Genomic DNA, 16152 nt, shown 5'->3' with positions numbered 1-16152 from the left:
CTTTATACCTTATTTGAATTCTCAATAGTTTTTCTTTCCCATTATACATACCTCTATTACTTTTCCTCTTTGTCCCCGAAGTCAGGGATCTGAGTTTACATAACGACATCATTATTAGCTCATTTTGTTATAATTATCCTCTGAAAGTCACTCTTTCACAAGATATAAAGGAAAGTGAAATTTTAATACCAGAGGGCTCCAAAGATGTATTCTCAAAATGACTTCGTTTTGAGCTACAACTTACACTGCAGCTGTCTTTTTAATTCTTTTTAATAATTCTTTGTTACAGTATTTTTTACTTTGTTACAGTGTTTCTACCAAATTCAGAATCCTAAATCCAGAACAAAGAGAGAGGCTTTGAAGGAAGCAACTGGCTAAAGTTCAACAATATTCCACATGTAAGATCCATAGACACGGAGTGTTACGTTTTGTTATAACATGCCTGTCACATTCTGGGGGAGCCTGGATCTGACTGCCTCGTCTTTTCATGATTCAGTTTTTCTGTTCTCAATTTTTGTGTTACCAAACATTGCACAGCAATGAGACTCCTCTTGAACCAACAACTCTCCATTTCTCAGGTACCACTTCCTTCATCTATAACATCTAGTCCTGGGGTTTCCATCATAGCTCAGCGGTTAACAAACCCGACTAGTATCCATGAGGATGTGGGTTCGATCCCTGGCCTTGCTCAGTGGATGAAGGATCTGCCACTGCTGTGGGCTGTGATGTTACATTCCAGACTCGGCTCAGATCTGGCGTTGCTGTGGCTGTGGTGTAGGCTGGCAGCTATAGCTCCGAGTAGACCCCTAGCCTGGGAACCTCCATACACCATGAGTGTGGCCCTAAAAAGACATAAATAAATAAATGAATAAATAAAATCTGGTCCTGCCTAGAACGAATGGTCTGTGCTCCTGAGAGTTACTTGTTTGGTGTTTGGATAGTACAGTCCCTTGGTGGGGCACAGACACGAGGGAAAATGCAAACAGTTTTGTTTTTTTTTTTTTAAACCCTCATACTGACAGCTCTAGAAAAAGATACAGCTCAAACTTAACCTGCGTATAGCCATTATATACGGATTTTAGACTTTGATCTTTTGTTCTTTTTTTTCTTTTTAGGGCCACACCCACAGCATAGGGAGGTTCCTAGGCTAGGGGTCGAATCGGAGCTGCAGCTGCTGGTCTACATCACAGCCACACCAGATCTGAGCCACATCTGCCACTTGCATCCCAGCTTGTGACAATGCCGGATTCTCACCCCCCCTGAGCGAGGCCAGGGCTCAAACCCACATCCTCATGGATACTAGCTGGGCTCTTAATGCTTTGAGCCACAATGGGAACTCCCACTGGTTTTCTGAATGGTGGAGAACTGCCTATCAAGGTGTGAAGAAGTAAAAGTAAGGAGAGCTGAACTGTGGTGTCATTAGAACGACTTAGTTCTTGCCCTGCTCTGCACATTTCCCATAAGAACAAAAACAATTCAAAACAACCACGACACCAACCCAATGCACTGACTTACAAACTGAAACTAACAAAAACCACTATGATTTCTACCAAAAGAGTTCGATAAGTTCCACCAGCTCGTTTACCAATTCCCGTAGCACAGCAAAGGGTCAAGGGGCGTGTTCTTTGGTTCTAGCATTTCTGCAATTTGTGAATAGTAAGACCTCGTTGTATTTGCTCATTATCTACACAACCTGTCCAGGGCTTAAACACACACTGGCCTTTTTGGTTTTCTCAACTTCTCAAGGTACAATGTAACGCCTGTGATAAACCTTGCCAGACCAGGAGCTACAGGTTTGCACTGGGCTACTGAGACTATGCCACTGAGAGATTCGGTGTGAAAAGAGATGTATCCTGGGTGATTTGACTCACAAAGTGTAAAGGTTAAATCCATTCCCAAGATAGGCAACATTTGTCTTCTAATGGGACAAGTGCTTACTAGCCTTTCTCCAACCGTATCACAGAGAAAAAGGACTAAGAATACAAAAAGAGGGTTTGGGTAGTAGCTTGAAGTTTAAAAATTTTGATTCATCCACTGCTTAGCTTCTTTTTCCCCTTATTTATGAGGCTGACTCTGTGCCCAGAGGCACAGTAATATTTATGGGCCCCTTTTCAGTGCTTAGAACAAGAATAATCATAACACGTATTTGCCCTTCTCCAACCAGCTGCCTTCCATCTGAAACCCCACAGCCTCCCGGTACTTACTTTTATCCTCATCGTATGACCCTCCAGAGCTATTGCTGTATCTCGACTCCAGACGGGTGTGGGCTCTGATGACGTTACTAAACCTTCAAATACAAGAACAGCTAGCATGAGATATTGACACACGCCTGGATGTGCTGTGACACAAAAACACGTACTATTATTTCCGGGCTGATTTTTTGGCAGCTAGTTCTGATGCTTTTCCTAAAAGAATACTGGAGAAAGTGTACAAGAAATACTCCCTTTGTCCTCGAGAGAGCCAGTGGTCACTTTTGCTGAGGAGCACAAGTTCAAACCTTGAAAAGACAAACTTTTTTTTTTTTTTTTTTTTTTTTAAATCTTTCTAGGTCCTCACTCATGGCATATGGAAGTTCCCAGGCTAGGGGTCGAATCAGAGCCTTAGCTGCTGGCCTTCGCCACAGCTACAGCAATGCAGGATCCAAGCTCCATCTGCGACCTACACCACAGTTCACAGCAATGCTGGATCCTTAACCCAGGGAGGGAGGCCAGGAATCGAACCCACATCCTCATGGATACTAGTTGGGTTCATCCCCGCTGTTTATTTTTTTGGGAACTCTGAAAAGACAAACATCTTTAAGGCTAATATTCGAATTACACTAGAAAATGATAACATTTGTTTGGAAAGAAAATGAGCATGATACAGACTAATATGAACCCTTTACTGACATGGCAACCCGGCATATGATAGGTGGTCCAGAAAAAAACTGCTGAATAATCAAACAAGTGAAAGGAGACAGAAATTAGATATACACAAAAAATAGTTTCATAACACATTTTGGACTTGGCCAGCTTTAAAGTTTTCCTGAAAGAGGTATTGATGAATGATTTAACCAGAGGGACTCTTTCTGTATCGTCTGTCTGGTGGCTTAAGAAGTAATGATAATGATGATAATAATAATAATAATAAGAAAAGGTTGAGATAAAAATAATTTCACATATACTCTCATTTAATCTCACTCATCTTCGAGGTAAGCATAATTACTATGCAAACAAGGGAACAGACTGAGTGAGGCCACACAACTTGTCCTATGTCAGCCCGAGGGAGGTGGCAGCACCGAGATGCTTGGACTGCCAGGCTGCCTCTGAGCAGGGGGAGGCGCGCCCCCAGGCTGAGCTCTCACTCATGTGACCCTGGCCCAGTCCTTCCCCTTCCACACTTGCCAAAAAGGAGTAATAATAACATTTCACCATTTCTTTGTTGGGTATGTTGTGAGAATCAAAAGACATGATGCAAGAATGTTCCCCAAACTGCGAGACGCCATCCAACTATGAGGTATTCATTACTATGCTTCTGCCTTGAATTTCTAGAATGCCTTTGCCTTTTCAGGGCACCGGACTGATCAAAGAGCTGGAAGGTCAGGCAAGGGTATAACTGAGGGGAAGTATGGGTGAAGTGAAATAGAAAAACACTTGTCCTTTATATAAAAAGATAGAGAGCAGCGTTTATCTAACACACACACACACACACACACACACATGCACACATACACACACACACACACACACACACACACACACACACACACAGAGCCAAAGCAAAGAACTCAAGTCATCTAGAAATAGCTGGAGAAGTCAAGCCAAAGTCGTGTGTGCTCCTACATGACTGTGTGTCCTGCCTGATTCCAGATCAACTCTTGCTTCCTCTGGAACATCAGACAATGCAGGGCTCCCGCGGTTCTCTCCCAGGAAAGAGCACTGGAGGTACCGTGAAGATGCTCCCTTGTCCCAGGTGTAAAACCTCCAAACACTGCGACAGTGGTTTGGCTTTGCTGAGTACACACGTGAACGGCCTCTAATGACCAGCAAGACCAGAACGCCTTTGGTTTTATTCACTCTGCAGGTATTTAGAGCAGTTTTTTTTCTTTTTTCTTTTGATCCTGACAAGCTATCGCTCCCCCCAGTAACTTTATATTTCAAACAGTCTTCATTCTCATATCTCTGGGGCTATTACTTTGTGGATCCAGCAAACAGAAGCTGCAGGACATCTGCTTAGTTTCATACACATCGGGCCACGTGATTGTCTGCATCAGACGGGTACGTATGAAATTGGAAAAGCGACAAACCTACGACCTTCTAACGAAGTTCTTCAATCATGTTTATGCTGATAAATGCAAAGCTAGAAACAGCATATGCGGAGCCCAGACATGATTCAGCAAGGAACCAAAACAGGGTGATGCAAGAACTCCACATCTGGAGATTTCCATGGGACGGGGAGCTGGACGGCCCTTCTTGCTGCTCAAGAATTGTGATCCAGGTCGGTTTTACAATCGTGCTCGGGCAAGCCAGGCAGGGAAGGCTTGCAGAATGGGTGACAATTCTTTCTTTTCCTTTTGAGATAGATCTGAAGGATTGCTGGGAGGAGTTTATGAGGCCGAGGTGAGGGGGAAGAGCAAGTCTCTTCCAGGCTCCCCTCCTTATTCTGGAGACGATAGAAACCACTGTACAGTCAAGTGTACCCTTGGCAACCGGGAGAAGTAAAAACCGACTCCCAGGAGTAAAATCTGTCATGTTCCTTTGCTTTCCTGGGTTGAAGAAACTAACGTGGGGTCCAGGTCATAGAGGAATTTCAAGGCCTTAAACAGACTGACTAGTCTTATGAAAGTACATGTCTTAGATATGTACCATAAAATAGCTCTGCTCAGAGAAAAACTAGAAGCGGGCAGTGTTGCCGAAAGTTTTTTCTTGCTGCTTTTGCTCAAATTAATACTCAGGTAACTTTCTGTAGCTTATTAATCTCTACCCCAATATCAACACAGATTACCTGAAACTTACATAGTTGAGGTTTTTTACTTTTAGTTCCCTACCAAAAATCTTTTCATGGAGCTACAAATATAGTAAGATGGGCTTTAATAAGGCTTGATGTACTAAAATACTTAAAGGGTTGGTTTCTGCATATTTTACAAATGCTGTTTTATTTTAATTTTTGTTTTTTATTTTTTTTGGTCTTTTTGCCATTTCTTGGGCTGCTTCTGTGGCATATGGAGGTTCCCAGGCTAGGGGTCCAATCAGAGCTGTAGCCGCCAGCCTACGCCAGAGCCACAGCAACTCGGGATCCAAGCCTTGTCTGCAACCTGCACCACAGCTCACGGCAACGCTGGATCCTTAACCCACTGAGCGAGGCCAGGGATCGAACCTGCAACCTCATGGTTCCTAGTCAGATTCGCTAACCACTGAGCCACAATGGGAACTCCATAAATTGCTATTTTAATTAAAATATATGTTCCCTTTATTGTTTCATTTTAGAAAAATGACATGATAAATACTTCTTAGAGCTTAGGGATACTTTTTAAGCAGCTTCTGATGAATCATTTTTGTTTGGTCTTTTGACATACTGAAAATTACAAAATTTGCTCTGTTTTTCTTTTTTTACTTTGTTGAGGAACTCAGAGTTAGGTTAATATTAACTTTTAGGAGTTTTCCTTAGGACTTTTGGCCTAGTTATCTTACTTTCCTTCTAGTTTGACTCTTGCTGTTTTACCCTGGTTTTAATGGTTCTTTTACGATAAGCTATCTGAATTGTCAGTAGGTATGGTATTATTAAATATTTTTGAGTTACATCAAAGACCCCTTAAGGAGTTGTGAAGAATATGGCATCAGGGCTGCCGCTTTGCACAACTCCAGGGCGCCCCCTGGAGCCCAATACTGTATTCTAGTGACCAGCACCCCCAGGAATTGTGTCAGTATTTCTGACCAATATTATCTCTGTACACTCTGTCTAGAAGGATTGTAAAGGGAAGAATAAATAACTGCCTTTGTAATGAGGTTAGCAAGGGGGGTGGGGCTGGATGGTGTTTGGACAGCTTATGCACCTCTGGGGCTGTGATGTTTCTCTGTCATTCACATACTGAAGAAACATTTTAAAAATGATACTTTGTGTAGCCTTGTAGGCTAATACTGAGGATAGAAATAGGTATGAGAGTTATAGAATCTGTTTTCTAATAATGGAAGTCTATGGGTTAAAGCACAAGCACGTGTACAGGTCCCTATAAATCAACATGGCAGGATCCACAGGGGAGATGGATGATGAGCAGACTGCAGAGAAAAAAGGTACTACAGGCTGAGGGCACAGTCTACTTTCAAAGAAATAAGAGACTATGTTAGGGAAAGAGTGTCAGTGGAATACAGGGTCAGTGGGACAGGACGACCCTTTGGCGTAGAATATTAGTATAGGTACAATCATACAGGGATGTATGTGATCAATTAATGTGTCTCTGGGTAGATTAAATAGATACAGTCGATATGAATGAATTATATGTGTATGAATATGTAAAAATGTGGGGAGATCACTGCATCAGGCTTTCCAATGGCCAACAGAGATGCGGTGACGGAGCAGGAAAGCAAGAGATAAACAAGAAACGCTCTCTCATAGCTGTTTTCTGGTCATAATGTAATAGTGGTAAGTGGCTTCTTCATTTGAAAGACCACGATGAAACATTTAGGCAGGACACTCAGAACTTCTGGTCCTAAAGGGGTCTTTGTGATGAGATGTTAATATATATAGAAACATATCACCTTTCCACCTTAATGTAATTACGATGAAAAATTCAGACTACGCAATAAATGGTAAAGAATGTTACATTCCCACCAGAAAGTAGAAATATCTTTAGAAAAATATATGATTATTATTATTATTATTATTATTATTTTTTATCATGAGGGAATAGCCCAAAGAAGGTACTGGCAAACAGAGATTAAAAATAACACGTTAACTAACAATCTTGTACTCTGCCACTGATGTATGGAGTATGATAACCTCCATCCATTTCTGAGAAAGACCTTTAACAGAGAACTATAAAGGAAAAAGTCTATAACTCATGATCTACTGAATTAGGGTTTTTTTTAGGGCTGCAATATCAATTTTTTGGGGGCAATAGAAATTCCCAGGCTAGGGGTCAAACTGGAGCTGCAGCTGCTGGCCTACACCAAAGCCACAGCAATGCGGGATCTGAGCCATGTCTGTGACCTACACCACAGCTCACGGCAGTGCCAGATCCTTAACCCACGGAGCGAGGCCAGGGATTGAACCCACATCCTCATGATACTGGTCAGGTTCATTACTGCTGAGACACAATGGGAACTCTGAATTAGTTTTCTTATCTGAAGGCAAGCTTATATGGGTGAGCATCTGCCTAAAGGCAGTGCAGCAACCCAATAATGAATGTGCTGAGAATTTGGTAAGAGGCTAAATTAGAGAATGAACGTGCAGAACTCCAGCCTTAGATCAGATCATCTTCCACCTGTAGCCCCTGGTATATTCTGGTGTCACAGGATGAAATCCCAAGGACAGTCACAAAGCATCCAGGGATTTTTTTAGGCTAAATGAATTATTTTCATTATTTGATACACTAAATTTTCTCCAGTATGAATTCATGAGTACTCATCCTTGTAATTAACTTTTTTTTTTTTTTTTTTTTTTTGCTTTTTAGGGCCACACCCTTGGCATATGGAGGTTCCCAGGCTAGGGGTCGAACTGGAGCTACAGCTGTCGGCCTATGCCACAGCCACAGCAACATCAGATCTGAGCCACGTCTGCAACCTACACCGAAGCTCACAGCAATGCCGGATCCTTAACCCACTGAGTGAGGCCAGGGATCGAACCCACAATCTTATGGTTTCTAGTTGGATTCGTTTCCACTGCACTGTGATAGGAACTCCCCTTGTAATTAATTAAGTGAAAGAGTTCCCTGTTACTTTTCACTAGAAAACACTCAGCTGAAGGAATTTTCAACACCATGAAGTTTTCAATCATCCTAATTTTTATTTTTATTTTTTGGACTTCCCGTGTGGCTCACACCATTTTTTATTTTTTTAATTTTTTTTGTCTTCTTTTTTTTTGCCATTTCTTGGGCTGCTCCAGTGGCATATGGAGCTTCCCAGGCTAGGGGTCCAATCAGAGCTGTATCCGCTGGCCACAGGCACAGCCACAGCAAAGTGGGATCTGAGCCGCATCTTTGACCCACACTACAGCTCACGGCAACGCCAGATCCTTAACCCACTGAGCGAGGCCAGGGATCGAACCCACAACCTCATGGTTCTCAGTCAGATTGGTTAACCACTGAGCCATGATGGGAACTCTATAATTTTTATTTTTAAATTTGAGTCCTGTTCAGCTCTTTTGGTTTGTCTCTCTGCTCTTCCCAAACAACCGCAGGAAACAGTGACCCAGACTGAGCTTACTCATGAGTAGTTCCTAGGTGATGAGAAGGCAGAAATATGAACAAGAGAAATAGTATCATTAAAGAGCTAATGGGAAGCAGATTGAGACATTTTTTGGACAGTGTTCTTGCTTAAGCAAGAAGCCAGAGTAACGATGAAAGAAGAATGGCGATGTTTCATAGAGTTCATCTCAAGATAAGGACTCTACCTCTAAGAACCAGAGTTGAAAATGTCACATGGAAATTCCCTCTAACTCCAGATGGTCTGTGTCCATTAGCAGGACACCTTGTGGCTTTTCTTAAGCCCTGGGGGAAATGGGCTCCAGCTACCAGAACAACATTCCTCTTAATCTTTCTCTCCCCTGGCTTTGCTCAGGAAGAAATCATATCTTTAGGGATATACAGAGCGGAGTTTGAAAGTCAGTGTATGTGTGTGTGATTTATGAAACCCCCCAAATTTGATTCATGTTTTGATAGACTACTGCTGGAAGTTAAACCGGATATGAAGCCAAATGTATGCACCAACCTCTCATCAGATTCTTTCAATATCTTGTTCTCCTCAGCATCTGGGAAACTGTCCTGGCCGGCAACCACTGTGTTGCTGCTGGAGGTTGTCCCTGCAGACGGAATGAAAGAACAACGCTTAGAGAAAAGCAGGCCACAGGGTCAAGTGTGTGTCTCCAGTAATTCCAGGAAAGGGTTTCCTGTGAAAACCTCGTGTCTGAGAGATTCCTTACACCTTCTGCACAATCTCAGGCATTCTAAACAAGCTTCCAAGCCCACACCAGCGAAACGGAGACACCTAGACATCTGCTACGGTCCAGCCAAATTCCTGAGCTCTCTCATAAAGCGAGGCTACGGACATTCTTGAAACCTGTTTTTCCTGGCTACTTAGGTAACAGGCTTATTTGTAGTGGCCAGCCCTGCTGGTAGCTGCTTTAGCATTTCTGGGTCCAGGAGTCATTGAACGAGTGTTAGTGAAGCAGTTCCAGGTGCCTAGAGCATCTCATCTCTATCTGCTTCTCTGGAGAACCTGGCTCTGCACGTGGGGCACGGAGGGCATGAGACCAGTCGGGGGGGGGCGGGGGGGGGCTCTGAAGGCAGTTACAGTGGTAGGTACATCAAAGGGAGGGCGGCTCCAAGGAATTTGAGGGGGGTGGTATGCATCTCCTAACATGTTGCTGACAGGCTGATTGATTGCAAGTGATAATACTGGGGTGTGTGTGTGTTGGGGGGTGCATTTCAGTTAACAGCTGGGAGAAAATTAGCCAAGGGGATCTCCTAGATACAAGCAGGGTCCAGAAATGAGACTCCTAAGTGGCCGCAGCGTCCTCCCTGGGATCAGCCTAAAGTACCAGCCCCACAGCATGAGTCCCGGGCTCCCGCCTCGCGGTCAGCCTCAGAGTCATTCGATGAACCCATGAGATCCTCCGATCTCAGCCACCCTTCGGCCGTCTCTTAAACGAGCGTCGATGGAGGAGTAAGAAAAAGGAACCAACACACATTCTGATCCTTTCCCTGCTCTACAAAGAGGCCAATCCCGGGATCCGCGACCAGGCGTCGGCCCGGGCGCCCGTCCTACCGGAGGCTGCGGCGGAAGCCTTGCTGCTGGCGGCGAAGCGGTAGAAGGGCGGGTTGTCACAGTGCTGGACGATGGGGTTCACCGGCTCCGTCTGCTGAAGCTCGAAGAGCAGCTCCTCCATGGTCTGGATGGTGTTGTTACGGCACAGGTACATGGCCACCTTTTTAATCTGGGATGGGAAACAGAGCAGGGGGCTGCTTTCCCGGCGCGTGGGCGACCACGCGAGGCCGTGGGCGGCAGCGAGGAGCGTGACCCATTCATTGTGATGAGAGCGCCTCTCCCGGGGGCGGGGGGGCTCTCACCCTGGTCGCTGGTCTTCCTTCTGGCCCAGGATGCGGGACCCAAGCGTCTGGATTGCAATTGTCTCTTTTCACACGCACCCCTGATAGTACCGCGTGGCTAAAGCGCTTCCCTTCCCTAATGGCTATGTTTGCAGAAGTTACTTTGGGGGCAGAGACGACTTCCATCCAGACTAAAAACTTGCCCTCCAAGGTCTTATCTTGAGAAAGGATTTTGTTTACACAAACCGTGGGGAAAAACTGCTAGCTGTTTTTGTATAAAAAGGACCCCCCACGCCCCCACTATCCTCTTCCCTCTTACAAACAAACGGTTTTAGCTGTTTGCATGGTTGCAAGTCAAAAATAACCCTGGATTAAAGCTCTGTGTTTCCGCAGCCCTCGCAGTCAAACCTGAGGCACAGAAGCTGCCACGTGGCTTTTGTGACTCAGAGCACCAGGCAGGCATGAAATCTCTCGGAAAAACAAGCAGCACCCAGATGCCAACTGAATTACCATTTTTTAAAAAAGGCGGTTGTTTCGTTGATCCTATCAACCTAAAATACAAACGCTAAGCAGCGGGCATCTCGGAAGGACTTCTCTTTGCTTAGTTCTCTTTTCTGCCACCTACCTTTGAAGAGAACAACTTGTATATCCTGCATTTTTATTATCTAAAGACCGTCAAGATGTAAACATGAAACTTTTTTTTTTTTTTAGTAATAGTACAGTGTTTTGCCTAGTTTCCCTTATGTGATAGGGTCTAATGTTTAGAGAAGACAGATTTTGGTAACTGTTAGAATGTGCACCCTGAGTTCACAGGTTTTTGCATCTAGAGGCTTAGAAAAGGGATGACAGAGGTGTCGCCAGGACACTGCAGTCTGTGTCTCCGGGAGGGGGGTGCAGAAGGGGATCTTTATGTAATGTCTAGAAAGCTCTCGGGAGATTAGTGTGACCGATGAAAGGTGACATCTCTATTCTACTTGGAGCAAAGAGCACACAATGACTCACAAACTGCTGAGGGAGCCACGGACAGGGCGGGATGGTGGCCCTAAGGCCGAGAGGCACTCACATAGGGCAGGAGAAGCGTGTCGCTGCTAACCCCGCACAGGCTGATCAGGAACTGCAAGGTGACCCTCAGGTTGTTGCTCCATTTCTCGTTGTTGGCTAAAGCATTCCAGGCGTTTTCCATTTCCGGGCCAGGAACTTCATCTCCATACTGTCACCAAGGAAATAAAAACCGGCCCGGGAGCCATGTGGGAAAAACGTAAGGATGCGATAAGTCCGACTAAAAGTCAGTGGAAGGGTCACGGTCATCTCAAGATCATAAGAAGGGGCAGGCATGGCCATTCTTCAGAAAGATGCCACTTTTCAGAAATTTACAATGAGCACACATCACGAACACGTAATACTTACATGATTTTCTAAATATTAGGATTAGGCTTTTTTTTTTTGGCTGTGCCTGTGGAAGTTCCTGAGCCAGGGATGAACCTGAGCCACAGCAGTGACCCAAGCCACTGAAGTGACAATGCCAGATCCTTAACCCGGTGTGCAGCAAGGGAACTCCTAAATGCTAGGATTATGGTGATGATGATTAAAACTGTGGTAAAATACACACAACATAAAGTTTCCCATCTTAATCCCTTTTTTTTTTTAGCTGCACCCTTGACACGTGGAAGTTCCCAGGCCAGGAACTGATCCCGTGCCACGGCAGTGGCAATGCCAGATCCTTAACTGCTGGGCCATCAGGGAACTCCCCATGTTAAGCACTTTTAAGTGGACAATTCAGGGGCATGAAATACATTCACACTGTTGTGCAATCGTCCCCACCGGCCACGCCCTCATCTTGTGATTTTTTTTAATGACAGAAGAAAAACACACTTTCCCCAGGTCTGATGAGCCCCAGTTTCCCAGGATGGTGGAGCCACGTGATGGAGGCGGACGTTTACCTTGGCCGTCATGTACATGAGGTTATTCAGCACGAGGGATGTCGCCTCCGGGGACCCCCAGCCACTGCCCTTCAGCCCGTGAGAGGCTGTCGGTTCTCCGTCCCGGTCCTTGACGTCGTCCTCAGGGCTGCTGGGGCTCGACCCTGGGAGGAGCAGCCTGCTGTCCACCAGCTCGATGTTGTGCAGCCAGGGCAGCAGGTAGGTGAGCATGATCTGGCGCCCATTGGGGTGCGTCGTGGGAAACCGCTGGCTTACCTCTGGGGGAAGGCGGGATGGAGAGCATGGCTTGCATCAAGGTACCCAAGATCAACAGCAATGGGCAGACCCAACAGGGCCCTCCGTCTACCAAGCATTTTCATAGATAGCAGTGCCCCAGGGCCATACGGTCTGAGGACCGAGGCTTGTCCTCAGGCCCCTTATTCTCAGCAGGTACTCAGCGGGGAAAGCACAGGCTTGGTGCATGGGCTGGGAGGCCTCCTGAGCTCAGATCCACTGTAAGCAGAAGAGCTGGAATCCAGACATGGGACCAGATCCCACTTCCTCCGCGTACTAGTGGCATGAGACTCGGGGTGTGCACTTAACCCCTCTGTTCCTCAGTTTCCTCATCTGTCAAACAGGGCCACCAGGACCCCGCACTGGGCTATCGTGGGAATTAAAAGATACAGTCATTGTGTGTACAACAAGCTCCGCACGGCGCCTGTCACCCAGCAGGCTCTCAACCAACAGCAGCTGGGATTATGACAACAGTGACTATTATTTTCTGCTATGCCTATATTTTGCAAAGTGCCTTCGATGAACTAGTCATAGCTGTTAAAGCGTGAGATGCGAGCCTCCAGGAAGAACACACCCGATGCCTGGACTCACGTGTGTGGCGTCCACTCGAAACCTGCCCGCGAGGCGGAACGTGAGTGTTCAGTGCTGTGCTGTGTTTTACATAATAAATCAAATGAGGGAAAAGGGAGAGACTACGTGTTCAGCTCAGTCCTTCTGCCATGACTTCCTCTGACCGTGTTTTTGCCTGGTTTCACTGCCAGCAGCTTTCATCTGATGACCAAACTTTCTATGGATACAAAAGTGCAGCTTCATGTATATGCTGCAAGCTCTGAAGTGATTTCCTATTTCTAATATTTACAGAAGGAGCTGTCTGATCCTGAGGGAAATTAGAAGGCTTGGTGTGCAGGTATCCCGTGTGGCATGTAACCTCATTTAGAGAGCCTGTGGCTGCTGCGCAAAAGAACAAGGAAGATGCCAGAAATGACACCGAGATGTCCCACTGCGTCACCCAAACAGTCGTTTTCATGGGTTCGGCCTGTGGCCTAAAATCACAATTTTTTATTTGAAAGACTATGTCATACTTAGTGCTATGCCACAATAATCAGACAATGTTATGGTGCTGTGTTTCACAAAGATCAAAATTTCCTTCATTTCTGAATGTATATGGATATGATAACTGATATTATGGAGTTTTATGATACCTATTCAGATCCTGATGAAACCAGAACATTCATTTATTCCAGTACACGGGCCTCTTCCAGGTGCAAGGTGCTGCGCTAGAGTCTGTGGGAGACAGTGAAGACTAAAGATGTGGTCCTGGGGTGGGGGGTGATGCTGAGACTAATGTCTACAGGTAACCCTGGGGCAAGCTAGAAAGTGCCAGAGGACACAAGAGAGGCACAGAGCCCTTGGAGGCTGGGTGGAGGATAACAACTCCTGCTTCTAAAGATGTGGGACACTTTCATGGCAAAAGAACCATTTAAACTCTGCTAGAAAGGACTGGGAATTTGCAGAGAAATAAACCTTTGCAATCAGAGGGACAGCCTCTTAAAGATACCTGTTGGCTTTCAAACCTATGGATGGCCAGTAGGCGCATGAAAAGATGCTCAACGCCTCTGATCACTAGAGACATGCAAGTCACAACTACAACGAGGTCCCACCTCACACCAGTCAGAATGGCCATCATTGCTACGTCTACAAAAAACAACTGCTGGAGAGGGTGTGGAGAAAAGGGAACCCTCCTGTGCTGTTGGTAGGAGTGGAAACTGGTACAACCACGAGAGAAAACAGTATGGAGGTTCCTCAGAAAACTAAACATAGAACTACCATATGATCCAGCAAGCCCACTCCTGGGCATATATCTGGACAAATGTGCAAAGCAAAAAGATGCATGCACCCACATGTTCTTAGCAGCACGATTCTCAAAAGCTAAGACAAGGAATAACTGAAATGTCCATCAACAGAGGAGTGCGGAATATAAAATATGGCACAAATGCACACATCTGCTAAGAGAGAAACAGACACAGATGTAGAGAATAGACTTGTGGTTGCCAAGTGGGAGAGGGGAGGCAGTGGGATGGACTGGGAGCTTGGGGTTAGTAGATGTAAATGATTAGGTTTAGAATGGATCGACAATGACCTACTACTGGACAGCTCAGGGAACTCTATCCAGTCTCTTGGGACAGTACGTGAAGGAAGATAATATAAGAAAGGGAATGTGTATATATATATATATACGTAGGACTGTATATATATGTACTTTGCTGTACAGCAGAAATTGGCACAACACTATAAATCGACTATACTTTAATACAAGAAAAAGGCTAAAAAAAGAATCCCTGCCGTCTCTCAACCGTGGTATAAAAATCTACAGGTATTTTGTAGCAATAATCACCTCCTATCTATGACTTCCTGATGGAAAATCAGCTTGTAGTTATAAATTTATATTTATAAAATTTATGCAAAAGTTTCTATTCATAAAATTTGTAAGTAATTTATTTACGATGTTTTTACATCTTGCCCGTGAGACTTGGGGTCTGAGGGGCGGGGGTGTCTCTCTGAAGAATCCCAGGCACCTCAGTCAGGGCCTGACTGCAGAGGTGTTTTAAAGGGAAAAAAGAAAAGAAGGCTGTGAGGTGACCAACCCCATTCACCTCTCCAGACACGAATTAAATACAATGTGAAACAATGTCAGTGAGATGTTATGTACATTTTCTGGCTCTTTGGGAAAGACCTGAACAACTGGCCTGGCAATTTCTTCCAAGAAATTACGTCATTTGAAATCAGAGGCAATAAAAATCTCACCACGGGAATTTTAAGAGTAAAGCTGGTATAAGCAAGAACTAGGTATCCACTAACCTCTTTCTCCACATTATTTTCAAAAATGTATTCTTCCTAAATCAGAATAGCCAAAAGGTCAATTCTTGACAAAAATTTGGGTGAACCTGCCTGCAAGTCATTATATGAGCTCGCTCTCCGGTTGAAGTTGCTGGACTGTCCCTTTCCTGGCTTCTCCCTCTCAGCCAATCAACAAGCTCGCATCTCACCCATCCCCCGACTCCAACTCCGACTCCGCATCCCACCGTAGCCAGTCCTCTCTCTCCGCTTCTTTGTCCCCCAAGCCTCTGAGATCTGGCTTCTGCTGCTACTGCTCCATGGAAACTATTGACACTTACCAATGAACTGTGAAATTCAGAGGGTAATTTTTAGACCTTACCTCCCAGGAGCTCTCTTCTCTCTACTCTGTTCCAGGCTTACTCCCTCTCCCTAACTTCTGGGTTCAGAAATCATACTTGCTTGGCATTCTCCTTCCATGAACATGCCTCACTTCCCTCTCTGCTGCTTCGCCCTTCCTTGGCCTGGTCCTTCAATTTTAGGGTTCAGGTTCTTTCTTTCCACTCATGACCTCGTCGGTTCCCGTGGTTCTAGCCCCCTTTGGTCTTCCATGAGTCGCTAGCGCTGGCCTTCCCCAAGCCCCGGTCTGTCTACACACTCGATACCCCAAACCATGCTCCTGATCTCTGCCTCACCCTGCCTCTCCTCTTCTCCCAGCACTGGCTCGGGCGGGTGGGGGGGGCCTGTCACGACCTCCCTCCCAGACAGCGCACACTGCCCCTTCTGTGCACTCCACCCAGAAGCTCTTGACTCTGGTCTCTCTCCTCTGCTCTCACTGGGCTGTCTGAGTCCAGGCCCTCTTCA

At 45.4% G+C, this 16152-nt stretch overlaps 1 protein-coding gene across 1 annotated transcript in view; it reads right to left on the bottom strand.

The window, feature by feature from the left end:
* FRY (FRY microtubule binding protein) overlaps positions 1-16152 on the bottom strand; it is a 246576-nt gene that overhangs the window by 66701 nt on the left and 163723 nt on the right. Inside the window, 5 exon segments of the mRNA XM_021065177.1 lie at positions 2205-2287; positions 8904-8994; positions 9960-10128; positions 11304-11450; positions 12181-12437. Coding sequence (XP_020920836.1) covers positions 2205-2287; positions 8904-8994; positions 9960-10128; positions 11304-11450; positions 12181-12437 — 747 coding nt within the window.

The sequence above is a fragment of the Sus scrofa genome, chromosome 11, assembly GCF_000003025.6.
Source record: "Sus scrofa isolate TJ Tabasco breed Duroc chromosome 11, Sscrofa11.1, whole genome shotgun sequence".
Taxonomy (NCBI): Eukaryota; Metazoa; Chordata; class Mammalia; order Artiodactyla; family Suidae; genus Sus; species Sus scrofa.
This window is presented reverse-complemented; position numbering and strand designations above follow the sequence as displayed.